This window comes from Crassostrea angulata, chromosome 5 (assembly GCF_025612915.1).
Source record: "Crassostrea angulata isolate pt1a10 chromosome 5, ASM2561291v2, whole genome shotgun sequence".
Taxonomy (NCBI): Eukaryota; Metazoa; Mollusca; class Bivalvia; order Ostreida; family Ostreidae; genus Magallana; species Magallana angulata.
The window spans coordinates 48,681,076-48,702,334 of record NC_069115.1 but is presented as its reverse complement, the minus strand read 5'-3'; the positions used below and the strand labels follow the sequence as shown (position 1 = coordinate 48,702,334).

Here is a 21,259-nt window from a genome sequence, read left to right as displayed (position 1 = left end):
CATTTAAAAATATTGCATATAAGGACTTATATCAACCTATTTAAATACCCCATTGTCAATGTTCAAAAGAGAGGTACGTCCTATTGAATTAAAAGCAGTGAATACTTGTTTTTTTGGTTTTTTTTTCACGTGATACCCCATATTTGGGACAACATTAGTAGAACGTGCGGTGATATTTTTCTTCAGGGACATTCATCAGAATGCTTAACGGACAAACTACTTTATGCTGCATATAGTTTGCGCTTCTGCGTTTGTATATTTATGCATTTCTACTACCGTGGCTATTCACGTATGTTAAAAATGTACAGTTACCTGTATTTATTTCTAGTGCACAATGAAAAAGTCACCAATTCACAAATGTGATGTTTTTTTCTTATCAAAATATGTTTGTACTTGTATGCGTATGTTTGTCAGTCGTTTGATACTGATTATTTTTTAAGCAACAATTAATCAACTAAAACAACAGTGTTTTTTAATGTGAACATGGAACAACGTTAATGGTACGTAATCTTTCCTTTATCACCTTCTAAAGTAAAAATCAAGATGTACAAAAATTCCGGCAAGCAATTAAATATTGTGTATAAAACAGACAAATACCACGTGCGTTTGTTGAATCGTAAACACGTTATAGACCGTCATGCATTGCAACTCATTCACTGGATTGGAGAATCTGTTTGCCGAAAATACTGTCACGTGTTAAATATGGCTATCCGTATAAGGTAGTGTACCCGACCTGTTCAAATACACATAATTTACTTAATTCGAAATAACTAACAAGCTTGCTAAAATAAAAGCCGCCTTAGTTCAACTCTGGCAAAGCCCTTTTATACTACTTTTTTTGCACTTTGGTGCCATATTTAGAAGGAACTCTTTTATCGTAAGAAATAAAATCAAATGATGAAAACGCGCATTTGGGAATGTACATAAATCAATTTTATGAATTTCATCGTTTTGTATGAACTTTGCCCAAGTGCAGTTATATTTGAAGGCCACACATGTATGTTTCCCTAAGGACAAGAAAGACATGCAAATCATCCATGAATCAACACCTCGTCTTTTAATAAATACACAATCACATACTAGCGGGGTAATTAAGTGCATTTTCCCATTTAAATTCTGTAGCATCTTAGAACGTACAAGAGCAGGATTCCTTCTACAAAAATAAAAGGCAACAATTCTAAAATGTAAATATCTTTAAACAACATTATTCATTAGATATTAAAGATCGGATTTTACTTTACATACATTAAATTTTATAAATTTAAAAATAAAATAAAATTATAGGTATGAAAAGAACAGAGAGGTTTTAATTCTCAGTGTAAGGACCATATCTCTGTTTTTGTTCATACTCTAAAATATACAATCATGTACGGTTTTTGTTGTTGTTTTTTTTATATTCTTACCAGTTTAATCTTGCAGATATAGTAGTTTTCCTGTGAACAACTCTCGACATGCCAATGGAAGTGATAGGTCTTCCAGAAAATGGCACACAGAAAATCGCCCTTCTTCTTGTACGCGGGTTCGAATCCATACCAGTCAAAGCCGTGGTTTTGGCTTCCAGAGAACCCCCAGTGCCAGGTGTGCTTTTTTGGGTGGAGAACCGTATTAAGACCCATCCAAGCGCCTCTGTTTACTTCAAGAAATTATAATGCTACTGTACACAAAGTCATAACTGGGGGTTTTAGAATACATGACTGATACGCTAGAATTTGAGTTAAAAGCATTTTAACAAGAGCTTGGACTTTTGATTATTTGTGTCAAATTGCAATATGACGGAGGCCTGTCTTTTTCATCGCTAACCACTCAGCCATGGCTCTTTGAAATCAACAAGATTTGTCTGGCATTTGAACTATGACTTCATAATCTGTGCATATTTCACTCAAAACCAGCATCATTTTAAACAGGTTTTGATGTAAGAAATAGATAGTTAAACCGAAACAGATAGTCAAACCGAAAGTCCAAGGTATTGTGAAAATTGTTCTAGATTGTGGGTCTCTTACTCTTGTACGCTTTCAGTTGATTTATGATGTATGTATTTTCGATGGAACTTTCAACCGTGGTTAAGAACCCTCCCAACTCAAAACACTTCATCTGTCAAAAAAAATATAAATTGAATGCTTGCAAAGCTGTCAATTATTATGGCGTATTTCTGCCCCTTACATATTTTCTTGTATATGATAACAGAATTTATCATGAATGTAGGGGGCAAAAATATGTCACCAAAGTCAATAAACAAGCTAGTCTCTACTCATTTTCTTTACTTGACATAGGCGTCGGAACCGGGGGGGCTGGGGGGGGGGGGGCTAAGCCCCCCCCCCCCCCCCCACTTTTTTTGCAAAGTTATACCCAACTATTAGAAACATAGCATAATAGAGGGTTCAGCCCCCCCCCCCCCACTTTTTCTCGCAGGAAAGATTATTGTTCCTAAATTTACCTTGAAAGATTGAGAAGTTGGATTTAGAAGCATACTAGCCCCCCCCCCCCCCTCCCCCCACGGATTAGGAATTTCATGATTGTGGGGGAAAGATTGGGTAAGTAAGTTTTTTTTTCTTTTGGAAGTATAGGTCCCCCCCCCCCCACGGATTAGGATTTCCATGATTTTGGGAATTACTTTTCTCTCAGTATATCTGAGGATTAGTCTAGCCCCCCCCCCCCCCCCCACTTTCAATTTGCTTCCGACGCCAGTGCTTGAATAACCTTAAAAGAGAAGCTGAACTAATTTGTCTACCGAACGGTCATATCTTACTTTTTTATGATCACCGATAGCTTACAAGTATTTCTTAATTTGATTTTTAATTTGGGAGGGGGGGGGGGGGGGGGGTTACTAGTATTAAGTGACTTCACGACGTAACCAATACAAATATCTTGAACCTGCATTCTGTATCTATTATATTAATAGTACTTTGATATTCGCAACTGTTGTTGTAATATACTCTATAACACTGCAAAACACCTCCATGAAGAGAAAATGTTATTACTTTTCTTTCCTTTTACTCGCAGCTCGTTTCTGAAAATGCAGGGAGCAGATTTGACAAATGGACTTCTGAGTCCAATAAACATGTCTGCGAGTTCACTAATTGACGTTTTATGAAGAACATAACTTTCTAACACTTTATCAGACTGAAACTTAATGATCTGCAATGACAGCATATTCATTTTTTTGTGAACGTACTCGAACAGATGTTTTCCTGTTCATTGAAATATAATTTTCACAGTTTTTAGTGTTAAATTGCTGTGCTTACTGATGCCTTGTACCAGTTGAGGCGGTCTCTGCTAAAGAGATAGCAGTTTTTGTCGTATTTGTGCCAATATGGCGGACAGTCATCTTTCTTGATATGGTCATCTTCGTATTTGAAAATTTTGTAGTCTCCAACGATGGTGTAATCTTTCTGGGGTTGGATCACGGTGCTCGTGGACGAATTTGTCGAGTTATTATGACTGGTCGTTGAATTGTCGTTAGAGGGAGGTAAATCGACCTTGATGTTAATCACGTGAATGGTGTTCCTATTTCCTGATTTATTAACCTTGACCTTTGTTGAGGTTGCATTTTTTGCGGTTTTCTTTGTCTCTTGCTGCTTTGGTTCCGATTTTGTTTTTTTCACTGGGGCGGTAGAAGGAACTGCTTTTTCAACCTTAACCTTTGGCACTTTTGTCGAAGCGGTCTTTGCGACTCCATCTTTCGAAACAGCATTTACTTTGTTCCTCTCTATAAATACAATGTTGAAGAACAAAATATTTAAACCTATAAAAAAAAAATTAGGAGGAAAACAGTGGTAAAAACTCTAACGTTTTTTAGTTCAATGTGGCTACGCCACTGGTCAAAGCTCTTGTTATATAAATGGTTCTATAAAAAACATTACTCTAATAGCTTTACATAAGGTTCGTTTAATTGTTAAATTGGTTTCATAAAAACGTTATTCTAATAGCTTTACGTAAGGTTCGTTTAATTATCAAAATGGTTTCATAAAAACGTTATCCTAATTGCTTTACGTAAGGTTCGTTTAATTATTATAATTAAACCAACCTTATGTAAAGCTATCAGAGTAACGTTTTCGTAGAACCATTTTAACAAGAGCTTGGATTTGGGAACTTGGAATGAACAACAATGTGACGTAAGCCTGTCTATTTCATCGTTGGCCACTTAGTCATGGCTCATTGTAATCAACAAGATACGGACAGGTTTTCGAGCTAAGACTACGCTATCGGTGCAAATTTCGCTTAAAAGCAGCGTCATTTGTTAATTGTTTTGACGCAAGAAAAAGATAAGTTACATGTACGTCCTACCGAAAGTCCAAGGTCTAGTTAAAATGGTTAAAATGGTTCTAGTTGATAAATTTCCACGGGAATACACACGTAAATAGTCTCCCAATTATTCTAATTAACTATTGTTAACAAAAATATGTTATTTTCCTGGATTAACTGTAACTATTTACCTTCAATGATTGCCAGAAAAAGAACCAAATATACAACTGACCACTTCATTTTTGTCGTTCCATAAAATATCGTGACGTTTAAGGATGTTCAACTCTGCCATTTTCCATCATAATTCTTTCTTACATTACAAACGCCTTAATTGTGTAATTTTACGCTCGATTTGTAGCTTACCTGGCCCGGCCTCGATATGACTTAACCGTTAAAGGGAGGCAATCATTGCCGTAACAACATGAAAATGGCGGATTCGATGCTTGTTCGCTGGTTGAAACACGTGTATAGATGCTGCAAAAACAGGAGGTGTAAGCAATTTCTGAACAGGGTGATCATGTAGATTTATTAAATGAAGTGTGTATATGTGGGTATATATAGTGCCGTGGTGGACCACAGAGAGCATCAACTTTAACAACAATGAATCCCATTCTCCTTCTAGGTCTCCTGACCGCGGGCTTTGCTAGTAAGTATAACGCAACATGTGTAATGCAAAGTACAATTTTCCAAACGCAATTTTAACCGTATCGTGGTATAACATACCATAAGAAGTTAGCAATTACACTTTTGCTAAAAGAAATTGTACAGATCTAAAATACCAGGCTTTTTGATATTTTAACCTGTAAAACTGTCTTTATCAAAATGTTCCTCAAACTTTACCTTGTAAATTACAGGTGCACAATATGGTTCAGATTTCAATGATCTAGACGCAGGTTTTGGAGGTAAATTGGGACAACTTTTTTAACCATTTCCCCACTTATGAAATTACATGTAGAAATATTGATATTTTCCTTATGTTTCAATAAAGGAATTCTAGATGTATTCCATTTTGCCATTTCGTCATTCCAAAAATGTTGCTGAATAAATGATTAATCTTCCGACAGGTTATGGCGGTGGCCCATCCTCTTGTAAAAAAACCCAGTTCTGGAATGGGGAATCTTGTGCGACTCGTATGTTTCATATAATTTATTATCGAATTTGTTAAATTCGTTATGATAATAAAATTAATATTAAGAACGCATTTCTATAATTATCAATTAATTCTACACACTAAAAGCTTAATCCCTTTTAATCTAAATTTTATCTATGAATGCCATTGTTTCGGTTTGGTTATGTAAACCAGTTCATTTTGGCTTTAGAACTGTTGTATGGAGTGACTTGTAACCTAGCTGCTTACAAGGGTCACGTGTGCGGAAGTACCCTTACGTGTAAAACCAAGTGTATCTGTTCCGCGGGATATTTCTGGAACGGAAAAATTTGTCACAAATGTAAGTATTCCAATACAACCAATAGGCAAGTCGATTGCTTGCAACATCGAGATTTTTTATAGATTTACTCAGATAAAAACCAGCGTAATGTTATTTTGAACTATTGGATTCGGGTTTTATCCTTTTCAGATCTAGGAAATGGCGGAAAATGTACCGGATATGTAGGATACAAGGGACGAGTTTGCAGCGGAAATCTCCGATGTCTGAGCGGAAAATGCATCTGTAAAAAACCTCTTGTCTGGAACGGCAAGAAATGTGCACCAATCCCAAAACGTGCGTCTGTTATATATTTTATTTTCATGTTAGCATGGATGGGGATAATATCTTTTTATACTTATTTTGACTTTAAAACTTGTAATCATTTGTTCAAAACGTGGATATTTATATAATGTTAAATTTTATTTAACTTGGTTTAAAAACTCACTTTATCTCTGTTTTCGTGTTAATACATTTGCATATTATTGTTTTATATCTACGCGCCAAGGTTAAGGTCATTAAAGACTCGGAAAGAAATCCAACACCGTACTGTCAACATTGATATCCATAAAAATATCCATAAAAATAACAAATATATTTATTTCTATCTTCAGTGCCTGGGCCCGACTCTGGGTCCGATTATGCCCCAGCCTTTGGCGGCGGTCACCACGCGGGGTATGGCGATGCCCCCCGGTACAGCGCCTTCGGCTACGCTGCTGCCAAACTCGCCCTGGGTGGATGCCCGGGCGGCTGGACCCCATACAACAAACACTGCTACTTCTTCAGTAGAGACAGGCTCTCTTGGTGGCAAGCAGAGGTATTGATTACTTTTCCCAAGTCTCTTGGTTATATCGGATTTGTTATAAAATTTGACGTCCCAGTATAACCGAGGCATAATCAGTGATATAATGGACAATATTCATTGACGGTTTTAATATCGATACATGTATTTGTTTTGTGGAAATTAGACACAGGGTTGATAAATTCAATAACCTTTTTTGAAGAATGAATAATGTAAAAAAAAAACCCGAAATTTCAAATGAATACTGAGTAATTTTATGTTAACTTGATTTTAAGATGAAATGTGCTAGCCAAGGAGGCCATCTTGTGATTATTGATCAAGCTCACGAGAACTCATTCATTCGTCAGTACCTGGCCGAATACCGAGGTATCTATTAGTATATAGAATATATCAGCCCACTGTTATACATTTTACATGTGTTCATGAACAGAAACAAATAATTAAGGGGGCTGTATGATCGTGGCCATTTTTTAGACTGTATTTATCTCCTTTAGATGAAGAGATACTAAAAAAATATTGATATTGAAATTTTTTCATCTAAACTAAATGATTGATTATGGGTTCAGCAATTCTGCTGCGAATTTTGAGGTAGATCTGATGGGTAATGTTTTTGATTATCCAGCCTCCTTAATTAACGGTACATGTAATATACAATTATGTGCGTGTCAACAAGTTTGTTTCTTTGACAGTTAAAGGCGGCGCATGGATGGGTCTGAACGACTGTTTGTATCCTAACAAACACCGATGGAGCTGGGGCTTCAGCCAGAAGAGGTGCCACAAATTCGATTGGTACGGGTCGGAGCCTGTATACCACGCCAGCGGAGACTGGAACTGTGGTGCATTCTGGGAAACTTACCAATACCACTGGCATGTTGACAGCTGTGTGCAGAGAAACTACTACGTTTGCGAAATGGCCCAGGTTTGGATGTTTTACTCTATATATAGAAATTGGAAAGTTTTGTATTTTTACTTTACCAGCAAAGATGCTACCACAATTTCTATGGTTTTATCAAATTTTGAACTTTTTTATTATTTGCCGTAATGATTTTACTTATTCATTTTACAGCTTTAAAAAAATGAAATTGTATATCCTTTTATATCTTCTATTATTACATTTTTCGAAAAATCGATTTTGATGGGTGTTTTAGATGTAGATGTTCGCATGTATTAATAACAAAAATATTTTTTATCTTTTCAGGGAAAGCCTTGTAGATGCCAGTATTAGACTGTGTACAGGATTATTTCTATATAAACATATGCATAAAACATCAAACTGTTTGATTTTATTTCTTATAGAAGTTGTGCAATTCTTCAGTATTGTCCTGTATTATATTGTAAGTTTCCACAGTGAATATTCGAATTCAAAACATGGATTTTATGTTCAGCTTGGATCCTTCACTACAATCTGAACTGAGTCATTCTCAAATTACCAATATTGAAGGAATGTGAATTTGAAAAAAGCAAATTTATAAAAGTTTTCTCTATCCCCTATATTATTATATCTTGACAATTTTAATGAAGAAACTTGATTTCAGTATAGTACAGTAGGGTCATGTTTGTTTAGCTATGGGGTGAATGCATACAATGACATTTATCATATACTGCAGAAATTCAATTTTGTAAAGGGCGTTGGGTAAGAACCCGTATTACTAAAATGGCATAAATGACTAAACGACTAAACATGAGATCGAATGCTAGTACTCAATATGCAGATGGATAATGTCAAATTACACGAACGAACCTTCAAGAAATCAGACCAAAAGTCTGGTGATCGTAGATAAACACTGTTCTATTATAGATGACTAAATGCACTGTTGACGAGATTTGTAGAACATTATGTTGATTATAAAATTGCTTTTGCCATTTTATATATTATACGTAAATAATATGCACATCGATATAGCTTAACGCAAAAGAAATAAAGATTTCTAGAGGCATTTAATCCTTAAAGCACTGTATTAAAGGAAAAATTAATGGACCGGAAGTCAGAAGGAAGAGACCGGAAACAAAACAAGGGCGGCAGATGGCGGGCTACAATGGATATGGAAATACATGTTAATGAAGCAGACTTAAAACGAATGGATTTGTTTAAACCTTTCTTCGCCAGAACCACCGATCAATTACTGTAGATAGTCAGGCTTTTGAATAACCGTTAATGGGCTTACGAGACAACTTCCGATGTAAAAAAGAAATTCTTATAGACTGTATAAAACCGTATAAAATCATTTCGATTGCATTAGATCATTAGCAGATTTGGCTATCTTTTCCTCAGTAACTAATTTGTAGTTTGCTAGTTGAAAAATTCATCACGAATCAAATCGACGATTTGTTCAATTTAATTTATATAATTTATTTGTAAAAACTGTATTAACTTGGTGTTAAATAAAAGTTAACTTGTGTGATCCGCTCACACGGATTGCCATTTGTAGCGATCTAAGTAGGCGGATCCAAGGACATCTGAATGTACTCTGCATGTAATCAAATTGGTGTTTAGGTAAGTAATGGACTGGTGGATATCAAATAGTACGCACTTAAAGTTGTTGTAAAAAATATTCAAAATGTTACCATGAATAAAGAAGTTTAACTTTATCTCCAAAATATGTAACGAAATTTTTTTTTTTTTATTTCCTTTAACCGGTAATAAATCATTTGTTGGCCGTTGAGCCCATAGGTGCTCCCCATCTAAATCGATGCTGGTATGAAACATCTCTTCACCTCGATGCTTTATCCCGCTTAAGGTGTAAGAAATATTAATTTTGCTTTTCTAATCCACTTCAGTAAAGCTTAAGTCAAATATATTCCCTACTTTCTACTTAATATAGATATAGGTAGCATCTGAAATCGGAACACTCAGGTGACCTATTGCTCGTCCGTCCTCATGCGTCGTGCCCGTGCCAATCTCAACTTCTCGGGCCTTTCCGGCAAGCTCGGAAAAACACCCCGAATGCATTAACATTACCGGATGTTAGAATTCTATACAAAATGGAGTCGCTTCCCATTAAAATAAGTGTCGGTTAGGCAACCTTGTATGTCGTTTCTGTGGTATATTTTAGGGTATATCATTGACTTTATTGAAATCTAACTCACATCTCAACAGATCGTACAATGTGTTGAATTTATATCAAGTTTTATGAAAAGGGTTGTTGTTGTCATGGACGCCTTGGTAATACATTCGAGGTTTTTTCCGAGCTCTGCCGGAAAGGTCCGAGAAGCTGCGATTGGTGCCCGTGCGTCTTCCGTTAATAGTCCTTTTCATTTGTAGTTACTTCTAGAAAAGTATAACGCCGATTGATACCATGCCATTTTTGGTTTAAAGCATCTCTGCGATAAGCGATACTAGTATACCTAATTATAACCTCACCACCCCTGGGATTATGGAAGGGGGCAAATATGCAAAAAGGTCGAATTTTCAGATATCTTTTCTAGTCCTACACATGTGAGAAAAACTTAATTCATGGTTATATTGTTCATTAAGCCCTCTACCGTGATGGACAATTTCATGTACCCTTGGTCAGGGCTTAAGTCTAAGGATGAGGCAAAGAACTTCAAATGTATTTAATCTTGGAAAATCTTCTTCTTTACTCCCATATATATTTGATAAAACTAAATGCATGGTAATGTTGTCAATAAAACCCTCTACCAAAGTAAAAGAGGGGTCTCAGATTGAGGTTGACTCCAAAATGAAGCTTATATAAACTGGGACTCCCTGCCAGGATGATCCAAAGGCTATATGACGTCAGATGACGTCAAGGCCTTTTGGCCTCTTGTTACTTTATTTTTGTGGCAAATTCTGACATGAATGCTAATGTGGTCTTTTCTCGAACTGGTATGACGCAAGATGGCGTTAGTCATTTACTTTTACTGGTAGAGACGAATGTTAAATCAAACTTTTGCATAAACATGTCGACATTTCAAACAGCCACCCCAGCTGTTAACATCTCTTACTTTAGCATTTTATCCCAGGCGCATTAATGACGTCTACCGTCGCCTAGCCAGATTAACCCCAATTCCAGGTATCAATAATTGACTTCCGGGTAGTACCTTAACCAACTCGAACGAAAAGAACGAGCCACCGGGTGACCACCCCCCTCCCCCCCCCCCCCCCCTCCTGCAACAATGACAGAAGCAAAGCAAGAGACTGAGTGTACGCAATCCGGACTTTGCAAATACTAGCGAGGCATTTTGTTTTTCGGTGAAGCAGTTTATGAACAAATCCTGTCGAAATTCCTGTAGTTTCCTATTACTTATAAAATCATTACCATAAAATCGAATAAGATTATTGAAATATAAAGCGTTTTATCTTTTTAGAGGCTATCAAAAAGGGATAATTAATTCATATAGATGGAGTGCAGGTATAAATGTTAAAGTCGAGGAAAGCAGACACCGATTTCCCGAATTCAATATGAAATATCTGCTGACTTTGTGTGTTACAACCCTAACCGCAATAGTAGGTAAGAAATTTACGGAGCTTTAAGTTTGAATTTTAGAACTAAGAATTTTATGTATAAACTGTGTGAAAAAAAAAATCAATTTTAAAACGTTTGATAATGTTAACTTCAGTTGACCTTAAAAACACTGAAAATCAAAACTGAAAGACTTGCATACGTTGAAAGCTGGTAACTTGTAACCTCGGAACCGAAAGAGTAATACACATACCATACAAGGATTGTATGTGTATTACTCTTTCGTTTCCGGGGTTACAAGTTACTAGTACCAGCTTTCAATTTATGCAAATTAGTTTTTGTCATTTGATAAGCGTTGATTTCAAAGCAAACATGTTTTATAGACTTTTGTTTTAATCTTAGGCCTAAAAAAGTTGAGTGTTTAATGTAACCCGACCCAACCTACAAAAATGCCCCGATCCTACCATTTGTAGATGTCTGTTTTTATCCGATTGTAATTTCTATATTATTTCTATTAAAAACCTCGTTTTTAAATATGACACATACAAACATTCTTGTGATTCATGCAGAAAAAAATATACAAATAAAAAAACCTCTACCAATCTAACCTAATTTTTTCATCAGTGTTACCATAAACACACGATTTTTTTATAAGCCTTCTTACTTTAATTCTCATTAGTTTAACGTTTGATACCATTTATAATCCCAACTTTATCAGTAACAATAAAGTTTGCTCATAGAGATGTGCTAGGATAAACAGTTCCAACTGTAGCATATTAATAATTTGTTCTATCCATTGTTTTAAGATAAGGGGAATGAAACTGACTTCGCTGTAGGTGGGAATTCATTATAAGTCCTACAAATACGAGTCACACATTTACTCGGGCCTTCCGAGCTCTGCCGGAAAGGCCCGATGTTTTGATTGATACATTTACGAGCTATATTTTTCAGCGGAAGCCACTTTGGGCACAGACTATTCACCGAATTCAATAACCGGCGGATTACGTATGTATATGAAAAAATAGTACTATCATGAACTTAGTTACAATGGTTATATGACATTCTAGTATAGTAATAGTTTATGTCTGATAGTGCATAATACATTTAAGGTTGTATTGGACACTTTCATATCGTGGTGTACTTCCGATCGAAATAAACAATAAAACCAAGCATATAATCTTAAATCCTTTATCGCATGATAGCGTAGCGCAGTACAAACCTGTTAATCAGGAGTTCGAATCTCGCTGGAGCTTTTATAATTTTTACCTTTCAAAACAATTTAAAAACTTATTTTTTGAAAGATATTGTAAAATTTGAAAATTCTAAACCGCTGAAAATATTTTGATTGTAATGTACTTTTATCAACATTAATATCAACATGAGATCCATACCATCTTTATATATTAAACGACCAAAATTCTGATAAACGAATCCCGATGAACTATAGAGGTATTAGTCTTCTATCCGTTGTGGCCAGGGTGTTTAGTTCTATTTTGAATAAAAGACTAACAGACTATCTTGAAGACAATGATATTCTTGTCGACGAACAAAATGGATTCAGAAAAAACAGATCTTGTGAAGACCATGTTCTTACTTTAAATAGCGTCATTCAAAACAGGAACTCAACGTTTGTAACATTTATTGATTCACATAAGGCGTTTGACACGGTCGATCGCGACCTCTTGGAGTATTGTTTATTACAAAATGGCGTAGGCGGAAATTTTAATAACATACCGGTAATTAAAGCAATATATCAAAACACTGAGTCATGTGTAAGGATAGGAAACAACATGACAGAGTGGTTCCCTTGCAATTCAGGAGTCCGGCAAGGAGACAATCTTTCACCTAAATTATTTGCGTTATTTATAAACGACTTGGCGATACAAATCAAATCATTACCCAAGGGTATCCAAATACAACACGCAAACAATTCTAGACTTGGTGACAGAATGGTGCAACAACTGGAACCTCCAAATAAACATTATCAAATCAAAAGTCATGCACTTCAGAAAGCGAAAAATGAAACAGAGTCCGGTTATCTTTCAATTAGGAAATAATGCTCTCGATTATGTACCTTCTTACAAATACTTAGGAATCATCTTTGACGAAAATAGGGATTTTAAAACCAACACAGAAAATCTGGCTAAATCTGGAGGACGAGCTTTGGGTTCAGTTATCTCAAAAATACATCATTTAAAAGATATCGTTTTTAATACGTACGAAATTTTATTTCACAATTGTGTCACTCCAATAATCGACTACTGTAGCGGAGTATGGGGACACCAAACATCGCACAAGATCGACATGGTACAGGACTGCGCAGTTCGATACTTCCTAGGAGTCCATCGAATGACCCCCCCCCCCCTTGGCAGTCCGAGGCGAATGTGGATGGACAATTCAAGCGCAAGACACAAAACAAACATGGTTCGACTTTAATTGGAACCGTCTTATGGCAACGGACAAACCGAATCACCAAAAAGGTTTTTCTGTGTGACCGATCACTATGTGGTGAACGAAGTTCGAGCCGGCGCATAAAGTCTATTCTAGATGATGCAGATTTACTAGCAGCCTATGAAAATATGCACCCACGTAACATAACCTATTTTATCGGCAAACAGCAGTCAGATCAGGAACTCAGATGGCAAATAGATATCCATAACACTCCTAAATTAAGAACATACAAACTTTTAAAGGAACATTTTCGCCTAGAAAATTATATTTCAATGAATTTTCCTAAACATGTTAGGTCAACAATGGCACAATTTCAGTTTGGGGTATTACCGCTGAGGATAGAGACCGGACGATTTCGGGGGGAACCTGTCATTGAGCGCACGTGTAAATTCTGTATCTTGGACGAAATGGAGGATGAATTCCATTTTCTTCTAAAATGCGCTCTATAAAACAATCTCAGAAGTGAACTTTATCAAAGTTAATTTTTCGAATAATTCATATTTATCTCAAGACAATCTATTTCAAACTCTCATTTGCAATTTTCCAAGACAAACTGCTAATTTTATACATTCTGCATAAATTAAGACAAAGTAAATTCTCGCACATGTATTAAAAATTATTGTTTAGTGTTTACAGTGACACATAGGTCCAATGGGCCGGGTGTTTGATATATTTTAATTGTATACTACTCAGTTGTAAAAGATGTAACACATGTCACTATAATAAATAAATGATGATGAAATGGTGATATATAGGTTTCGGAGGAAAAAATGTATGTTTTTGGAAAGTACCAAAAGGTGCATTTATGATAGACATGTAAATCATATTTAAAATTTTTCGTATGTTAAAAAAAGTTGTACAGATAAAGACTTTATATAAGGTTTTAAAAAACAGTGCTTTACAAAAATATATACAAACGATTGTTTAATGAATGGATAAAAAAACTATAATTCAATTTATGTGCATGTATTAGAAACTAACGGCATTAAGTTTCAATATTTTTTAATAATTTTTATAATTTTAGAAAAAAAAAACTTAACTTCAATATAGAATAATACATACATGAATTAAAATATCTTAGATATTATACATATTAATATTATTATAAAATTGTTATATTTATTTGACATGCAGTATATATTTCTTTGATTATGGGAACTATTATGGTAAAAAAAAAAGAGGAGACTCAACGATTTGATAATTCATGTAACTGTTTTCCACAGACGAAATATTGGCCAATGGTCCTTCTCTGAGCTCTGTGCCCCACCTCTCTGATCCTGTCCCGCCCACTGGGCCAGGGTACGCCTCGGCGGCATCGATGGGCGCCTCGCCAAACAGGCGGGCCTACGACATGTTTGGGCACGCGGAGCCCGACCGTGGGGCCAATCCCTGCCCCTACGGATGGTTCGGCTTCAAGGACAGCTGCTATCTGCTAAGCAGTGATGAAAAACCCTGGGTGAACGCAGCAGTAAGCAGAACTTAAAACTTTCCTGTTCTACGTTTTTTTTTTAATTTGCTTTGAGAAATCGTTTAGAAAACCAAAGCTTTTTTTTCTTTTTTCCAGATACAATGTGCCAGTATGCATGCTCATTTGGCCTGTATAGAAACAGCTGAGGAAAACGAGTTCCTGAGAAGACTTTTGAAAGAAATAAGAGGTAAACTTCAGTTATTAAAATCTGATATCACTGTATCCAATCGCTAATAAAACTAGTTCTTATAGAATTATAGTCGTCTTAAATGACATCACATTTCATAAATACATATGCAACCTCTATAAATTCTGTTATTGCCAAAGTCTCTTTTATTCATATGAACCAATTCATGTTAATTGATTGGCCACTTTACTGTATTACAGTGGACCAAGGATGCTGGCACGGTCTGAACGAACTCCTGCACCCCGGCACAGAGACTTACGGGTGGGGGTTGACCCAGCAGGCCTGTACCAAATACGACTGGTACGGTGGGGAGCCGGTGAGTCCCCCCTCGGGGAACCACCTTTGTGGGATGTTCTTCCAGGCCTACGATTACCACTGGCACGTGGGGGAATGTACTAAGCCATACCGATACATCTGTGAAATGAAAAAGGTGGGTGGTTAATGCACAGCAAGCCGTATTTACTGATACAACTGTAAATGAATATAGATATTTACCAGTCTGTGCCTCAGGCGGGGGATTGTACCAAGCTTTACCGGTATATCTTTGAAATGAAAAAGGTGGGTGGGTATGTACCGGGGACGTATGTACATGTATATACGTCCCTGGTGCGTACGCTTACAGGTATGTCCCCTCACGTAGGGAACTATACCAAGCTGTACCGATACATCTGTACCCCCTGTGAAAATTCATACTTCTTTATCAAATTCACATAGTAAAGTTATGGAAAATAGGCCACAGACCTTCCCCTCCCCCGGCAAATATTATAATTTCTCGGAACACGATAGGAGGCGAACAAAAATCTGGATGCTCGCGTGAAGCCTGAGTAACACGTGCAATCTAGCCATGTCAATCTATATCTTTGAAATTAAATAGGCCTACATGAAGTAGGTTGGCGGCCATTGTGCAATATATGTCTGCCTCGCATGATATTTACATAAAATACCATTCCTGCACATGACGGTTATACAACTGTCTCTGAACGACAATTATATGATAATATTGTTATTAACAGTCTCCATGCGGTATGATATGAGTATTTAAGGAATGGCTAAATTATTTTTGCAGGTGTTTTCAGCAGTTTCTACAGTAAGTGTTAACAGTTTTACAGAAGGTGGTGAAAATTATCCCACGAATGACGTAAAGCCGTTAATTATGCATATTACAAAGCGAAATATATCAAAACCATTTAATTAAGATAGGTAAAAACTACGTGAGTGTAAATATATTTGCCTGTCTTAATTGTTTTTCAGTAGAACTTTCAAAATCGAGTGTAAAATGAAATAGACATTATTAAAATTTGCATTACCAGAAATTTACTTTTAAAGATATTACAAAAGTTTGTGTTGCTATAGATAAAGAATTTTTTGTTACTTAGATATAAGAAGGCCGATTTGGGAGGGTTTTTTGCGTAAAAACTACCCAGCAGGCATACGACGTTGTACCAACGTTGAAAATACGTTGATCATGGTTGACGACGTTGATCAACCAAAATACAACGTTGTGCGACGTTGAAGAAAAAGACGTTATCAACATGACAAATTTTCAACGTTAGTTATACGTCAGATATTCTGACCAATATCGACCAAATTTCTCATACATATATTTATAAAATTGTATTTTTCATAATTTCGTGTAATTATTGAATTCTGTAATTTGTGGGCATAAAAAGTGAAAAAACATCATCAGTGATGGCAAAAAATCGCACATGTAATAAGTTACATGTATGCGGAAAGCGCGCGATAGGCATTGATCTTGTAAACCCCCCCCCCCCCCCCCCCCCAAATATCTACACAGCTTGAAATGATTTAAGTAACTTTATGAATCATTTATATATATAGTGTTAATGAATAAAACTGTTGATAGTGAAATAAATTCAGTTATGGCGAAAGTTAGCGCATGTAAACAAATTATGCGGCAAGGTGCGCGATAGCCATTGATCTATTGCACATCCTCCATATCTGCTCAGCTTGAAAGCGCATGCTGGCCAGACAAGTATTAATTACTGGCGCGAACAAATTACCGCGCCAACTGAAACAAAGAACCAGTGTCCAGCTGGGGATAAGATATCCTAGCTGGGAAGCCATTTTGAACGCCATTCCAAACTTGAGACCGTGAGGAGCAGCATTTATAAATTCTACATCGACCTATAATACAAGGACATTTTGGATTTCATCCTCTAAAATAGTAAAGTAAGTGTTTCTTTCAATTATATAATGCATGTTGTATAATGTTTTTATTTTTTTCAAGCTAGAAAAAAATGCTTAACCGCATGGCGCGTGTTTTTGAATTCACCACTAACGAACAGAGAATGCATGTAAAAATTGATCGATCTCCAACTTACATTAGTCTAATAATATCAAAGTATTGTTAGCCTTGAAAATGTCTTTAAGTTTTTGGTGTTTTTTGTGGTGTTTTTATTTTTATTTTTCACCACTAACGTTAGTAATGTTATGTACGATAGTTCACACGTATCACGAATGACTCTTTGGACGAGTTAACTAAGAGAATTTCCGATTTACGTACAAGTTAACAGAAGAGTGAAACTATAAATAGAATTGGGATTTTATTGTTGTCGTTGATCTTTGGTCTCCAACATAACGATGCAAGTTTTAATACTCAATAAGTGTACCCAGGCAACTGATCGAAGCCGTTTTGTAATACGAGTTTTTTGAGTTCCGTTTGTGTGTTACGGTCTTATTACTTCAGTATCTTTTCACACACTTTACATACAAAAAATATTTGGAATGAAAATTTATATATTGCAGTAACACTACAAACTGAAAGTATGAATGAAAATGAACAATTGCATTTCAGAAATTCTTGCTTCAAAAGATTGGAGGTACAGATGGTACTGACCACATGAAGAAAGCAATGTTAAGGTAAATAAAGAATGATGTTACTGAATAATTAAAGATCATTTATTGAAAAAATCAATGTTTGACATTGTATTCAGAGTGATATGAAATACTAAGTATTTGAAGTATGACATATTTCAATTTATTTTCAGAACTATGACAAACTTGTACATGGCTGGTCTAAACATGAAGGGAAAACGGGGAAAGAAAGCTTTTGGTTCCTCCCAACTCTACCTCCTTATAAAAGGTAAAATGTTTTCTGATTTTTACTACTGTCAAATTTCTCATTTGTAGTACATGCATGTAGATTGAAACAATTAAAACATAATTTGATTAGTTGGTGCAGACGCAGAGTACTGTAGATTCCTCATTTTTCATGATTACTTCATTTTGCGATTCAATTATTTAATGCATCAAATTGCTAGAACACATAATTTTTTATCATATATATTCATTAAATTTACACCTGCCAAAAATTAATAGGGAGATCATAAAATCCGTGAGATGTGCTTTTGGCAATTTTACATGGATATTAATTCCTTGTGTTTAATTAGGAATCTACAGTATACATCTATTTAAAAATGGTGTGTTATCTTTATGGCAATCTAATAGAAATTAGATCCCGTGATCTGCAAGGAAAAAGCCACTGGAGCAGATCAAAGGATCCAATTTTGGTTGAATTGTCTTTATGTAAAGAAAAAAATATATACAGAGGAACATATATTATAAAGCACCTTTATGTCTGTTTCAGAAACTGTATTGACATCTCATACACAGTATACAGAATCAAAATTCAATGAAGATTTGGCTAAATTCCTAAAATATGCCCCGGAGCGTGTGGGAGGAGGTGGAAGAAGGAGAAGAGATTGACTGTTTTTCACGTTCACTTGACCAGAACTAATGATTTTACTCTTTTTCATCTTCTTAAACTAATGTTTTTGTGAAAAGCTAGCTACAGATGTGAGCTAGGTTATCCATCAGTGATTTTAAGTGATACTTTCAATTTATTTAACTGTTTCTCTCTTGAATAAATTGATTAATGATATTTGTTCTGGTGTCATGTTGTTCATAAAATAATTTGAGGCAAAATGATTCACTGCAATTAGCGAAAAAAAATCAGTGTTCAAGGTCAAACAGTTGTAGCATTTCAACCAAATATCAACTAAATTTAAACGTTGTATCAACGTCAGAAGACGTTAAATCAACGTTGAAACAACGTCAGATATCAACGTTGAATCAACGTCAAAATTTCAACGTCCATTCAACTTTCATATTCAACCAAAATTCAACGTCATTTCAACGTTGAGGCATGACGTTGTTTCAACGTTGAATCAACGTTAGAATGCCTGCTGGGTACAATAGCAAAACTCTTATTTTTAACCATATGTAATATATATACCAACCCTAGTATACTGGCGAAGTTTCAAGAATATTTACCATCTGGTCTTTTTTATGGGCAATCTCAATATACAGGAACGTTTACAACATGTATATGAATAAGTCATTTTGCGCACTTTAATTTGATGCAGATTTAAATAAGAGAAAAGCTGTCAATGTGACAGCAAACTCGGTTTTCTTTTGTGTGAATAGTATCATTAATCCATTTCTCAACCCTGAATTGATAAACACTACCTATCCACAGAAACGGAGTACATCAATAGGCAATGTTTTTCAAAAAAATAATTAGGTTCAACAGCTGGTATTTTTCATAAATTATCAAAAATCTCAAAATTTGAATTTAATTGTCATATTTAAACAGTAAAATGCTTTCTTCTATATTCCATGCGGGTTATGAAGGTAGCGATCATTGCAGGAAAAATTTAGATAACCTGCTAACGCGGGTTATGTATTTTTCTGCAATGTCGCCACCCTCATATTCCGCATGAACCACCAAAGAAAGCATTTGTTTAAATATGACAAATAAATTCGAAATCAAAACACTGGTGATTATAGTGTCTTTTCATGTTTTTACTACAAAAGAAACACAATTTGTTTCGAAACGATTAAAATACTTTGTTCCTCGACACCCCCGCCCCCCCCCCCCCCCCCCCTTTATTGAATGAAAGGTTTGAATTATATATATTTTTTCTAAATATAAAGGATTGAAATTACCTTTTACAAAGAACTATGCCATTACTTTGTGAATTTTTAGTTTTAAACTGAAAAGGGTGATTTATTAACATAGATTAGGGATGGTATACTAGTATTACTATTACAATGAGTTGAAAAAATTACTGGCAATTTAAATTGTTATACAGTAAAAGCTTGGGTTAAAAAAAAATACAATCATGTTACTGTATTGAGATTAAGATATTTGCTATTGCAGACTATTCCACGTGAATATGTTTTATATTTTCCTATTATTCTGGTACATGTTTTTCACAGATTCTGTTATGGAAAATCAAGCTATTTCAGAAAAAAAATATTGAATTGATATAATTATCGCCAAAATGTTTTTTTTTTTTTATAAATATCACAATGTTTAAATTATTACGTTTTTATGGAAGAAGGCATAATTTTTTTTATTATTTCAAAGTACTGTATGTAGAAGTAGGCAGAGATATGAACGTTTTATAGCTATTGTGATTTTTTTTTTACTTTAAGGGACAGCCGTGCTTGTGTCAGTTGTAGCTAGACCGGAACACAACATTGAACGACCATGACGCACTTGAACTTAAATTGTTGAAAGATTTGTAGGTAGTAAATATTTGAAATAAATATTCAGCAACTGTGTTACTGATTTCCTTGTTTCAGCTTTTTTGTTGTCTTGCGGCAGAAATTTAGTTGTAATTTCACTTAAAAGGCATATTTTTTTCAAACCGTACTTAAGTCACTGTCAGTATCCGCGCGAGTGTTACTGTCAATATCTACGTGTCCCTGTCTGTATCCCCGTGTCAACTGTCTGTATGTACACGTTACATATAATTTATCTTCTTGTTACTGTCTTTATTCGCGTGCTACTCTCAGTATCTTCTTGTCACTCACTGTATCACCATGTCAACTGTCCGTTTCCACGTGATACATGTACTGTATTTATCTCCATGTGACTGTCAGCATCCACTTTCCTATATATGTCTGTATGTACACGTATGCCCTTGTCAACTGTCTATGCCAGCGTATTACTGTCTTTTTTCGCTTGTTATACTGTCGACTAGTATATCCCCATGTCAACTGTCTTTAACCACGTGTCCCTGTCTGTTTCCCCATGTCAACTGTCTGTTTCCACATGAAACAGGCTTTGTATGTATCCACATGTTATAATTACTGTCAGTATCCGCATTCATATGTTTATACACGTGTCATTGTCTGTATCGCCTTGTCAACTGTCTATAACCGTGTGCTACTGTTTCTACGTGTTACTGTCTGTAATAACGTGTCAGCTGTCTTTAACTTTATTGACTTGTTATTGTCTGTATCCGCGTGTTA

At 35.5% G+C, this 21,259-nt stretch overlaps 4 protein-coding genes across 4 annotated transcripts; 3 read left to right on the top strand and 1 right to left on the bottom strand.

Moving 5' to 3' along the window:
* Positions 1-1,041: 1,041 nt before the first annotated feature.
* On the bottom strand, positions 1,042-4,539 carry LOC128184571 (C-type lectin domain family 12 member B-like). The gene is made up of 5 exons (XM_052854111.1): positions 4,434-4,539; positions 3,243-3,706; positions 2,001-2,091; positions 1,404-1,633; positions 1,042-1,153 (listed from the first exon to the last, which is right to left on the bottom strand). Exons 1-5 carry the CDS (start codon positions 4,480-4,482, stop codon positions 1,127-1,129), a joined length of 861 nt encoding a protein of 286 aa, XP_052710071.1. The 5' UTR covers positions 4,483-4,539; the 3' UTR covers positions 1,042-1,126.
* Positions 4,540-4,779: 240 nt separating this feature from the next.
* Positions 4,780-7,741, top strand: LOC128184570 (versican core protein-like). Its single transcript, XM_052854110.1, has 9 exons — positions 4,780-4,888; positions 5,097-5,144; positions 5,307-5,372; positions 5,562-5,690; positions 5,820-5,963; positions 6,281-6,483; positions 6,744-6,834; positions 7,158-7,387; positions 7,667-7,741. The coding sequence occupies exons 1-9, from the start codon at positions 4,843-4,845 to the stop codon at positions 7,691-7,693; spliced, it is 984 nt and encodes a 327-aa protein (XP_052710070.1). The 5' UTR covers positions 4,780-4,842; the 3' UTR covers positions 7,694-7,741.
* Positions 7,742-10,819: 3,078 nt separating this feature from the next.
* LOC128184618 (perlucin-like protein) lies at positions 10,820-20,574 on the top strand. The gene is made up of 6 exons (XM_052854176.1): positions 10,820-10,919; positions 11,823-11,876; positions 14,546-14,790; positions 14,887-14,977; positions 15,178-15,407; positions 20,438-20,574. Exons 1-6 carry the CDS (start codon positions 10,871-10,873, stop codon positions 20,462-20,464), a joined length of 696 nt encoding a protein of 231 aa, XP_052710136.1. The 5' UTR covers positions 10,820-10,870; the 3' UTR covers positions 20,465-20,574.
* LOC128184619 (uncharacterized) lies at positions 17,226-18,882 on the top strand. Its single transcript, XM_052854177.1, has 4 exons — positions 17,226-17,632; positions 17,793-17,857; positions 17,986-18,080; positions 18,585-18,882. Exons 1-4 carry the CDS (start codon positions 17,579-17,581, stop codon positions 18,701-18,703), a joined length of 333 nt encoding a protein of 110 aa, XP_052710137.1. The 5' UTR covers positions 17,226-17,578; the 3' UTR covers positions 18,704-18,882.
* Positions 20,575-21,259: the final 685 nt, after the last annotated feature.

Excerpts from the sequence above, each read along its gene's own strand:
- LOC128184619 (XM_052854177.1), top strand. The coding sequence starts at position 17,579 with ATGCAAGTTTTAATACTCAATAAGTGTACCCAGGCAACTGATCGAAGC. Across the intron at positions 17,633-17,792 it reads CAACTGATCGAAGCCGTTTT|AAATTCTTGCTTCAAAAGAT; the intron begins GTAATACGAGTT and ends ATTGCATTTCAG. Across the intron at positions 18,081-18,584 it reads ACTCTACCTCCTTATAAAAG|AAACTGTATTGACATCTCAT; the intron begins GTAAAATGTTTT and ends TGTCTGTTTCAG.
- LOC128184570 (XM_052854110.1), top strand. The coding sequence starts at position 4,843 with ATGAATCCCATTCTCCTTCTAGGTCTCCTGACCGCGGGCTTTGCTA. Across the intron at positions 5,145-5,306 it reads TCTAGACGCAGGTTTTGGAG|GTTATGGCGGTGGCCCATCC; the intron begins GTAAATTGGGAC and ends ATCTTCCGACAG. Across the intron at positions 5,964-6,280 it reads ATGTGCACCAATCCCAAAAC|TGCCTGGGCCCGACTCTGGG; the intron begins GTGCGTCTGTTA and ends TTCTATCTTCAG.
- LOC128184618 (XM_052854176.1), top strand. The coding sequence starts at position 10,871 with ATGAAATATCTGCTGACTTTGTGTGTTACAACCCTAACCGCAATAGTA. Across the intron at positions 14,978-15,177 it reads ACTTTTGAAAGAAATAAGAG|TGGACCAAGGATGCTGGCAC; the intron begins GTAAACTTCAGT and ends ACTGTATTACAG. Across the intron at positions 15,408-20,437 it reads ACATCTGTGAAATGAAAAAG|GGACAGCCGTGCTTGTGTCA; the intron begins GTGGGTGGTTAA and ends TTTTACTTTAAG.
- LOC128184571 (XM_052854111.1), bottom strand. The coding sequence starts at position 4,482 with ATGAAGTGGTCAGTTGTATATTTGGTTCTTTTTCTGGCAATCATTGAA. Across the intron at positions 2,092-3,242 it reads TCAACTGGTACAAGGCATCA|ATGAAGTGTTTTGAGTTGGG; the intron begins GTAAGCACAGCA and ends TTTTTTTGACAG. Across the intron at positions 1,154-1,403 it reads ATATCTGCAAGATTAAACTG|AAGGAATCCTGCTCTTGTAC; the intron begins GTAAGAATATAA and ends TTATTTTTGTAG.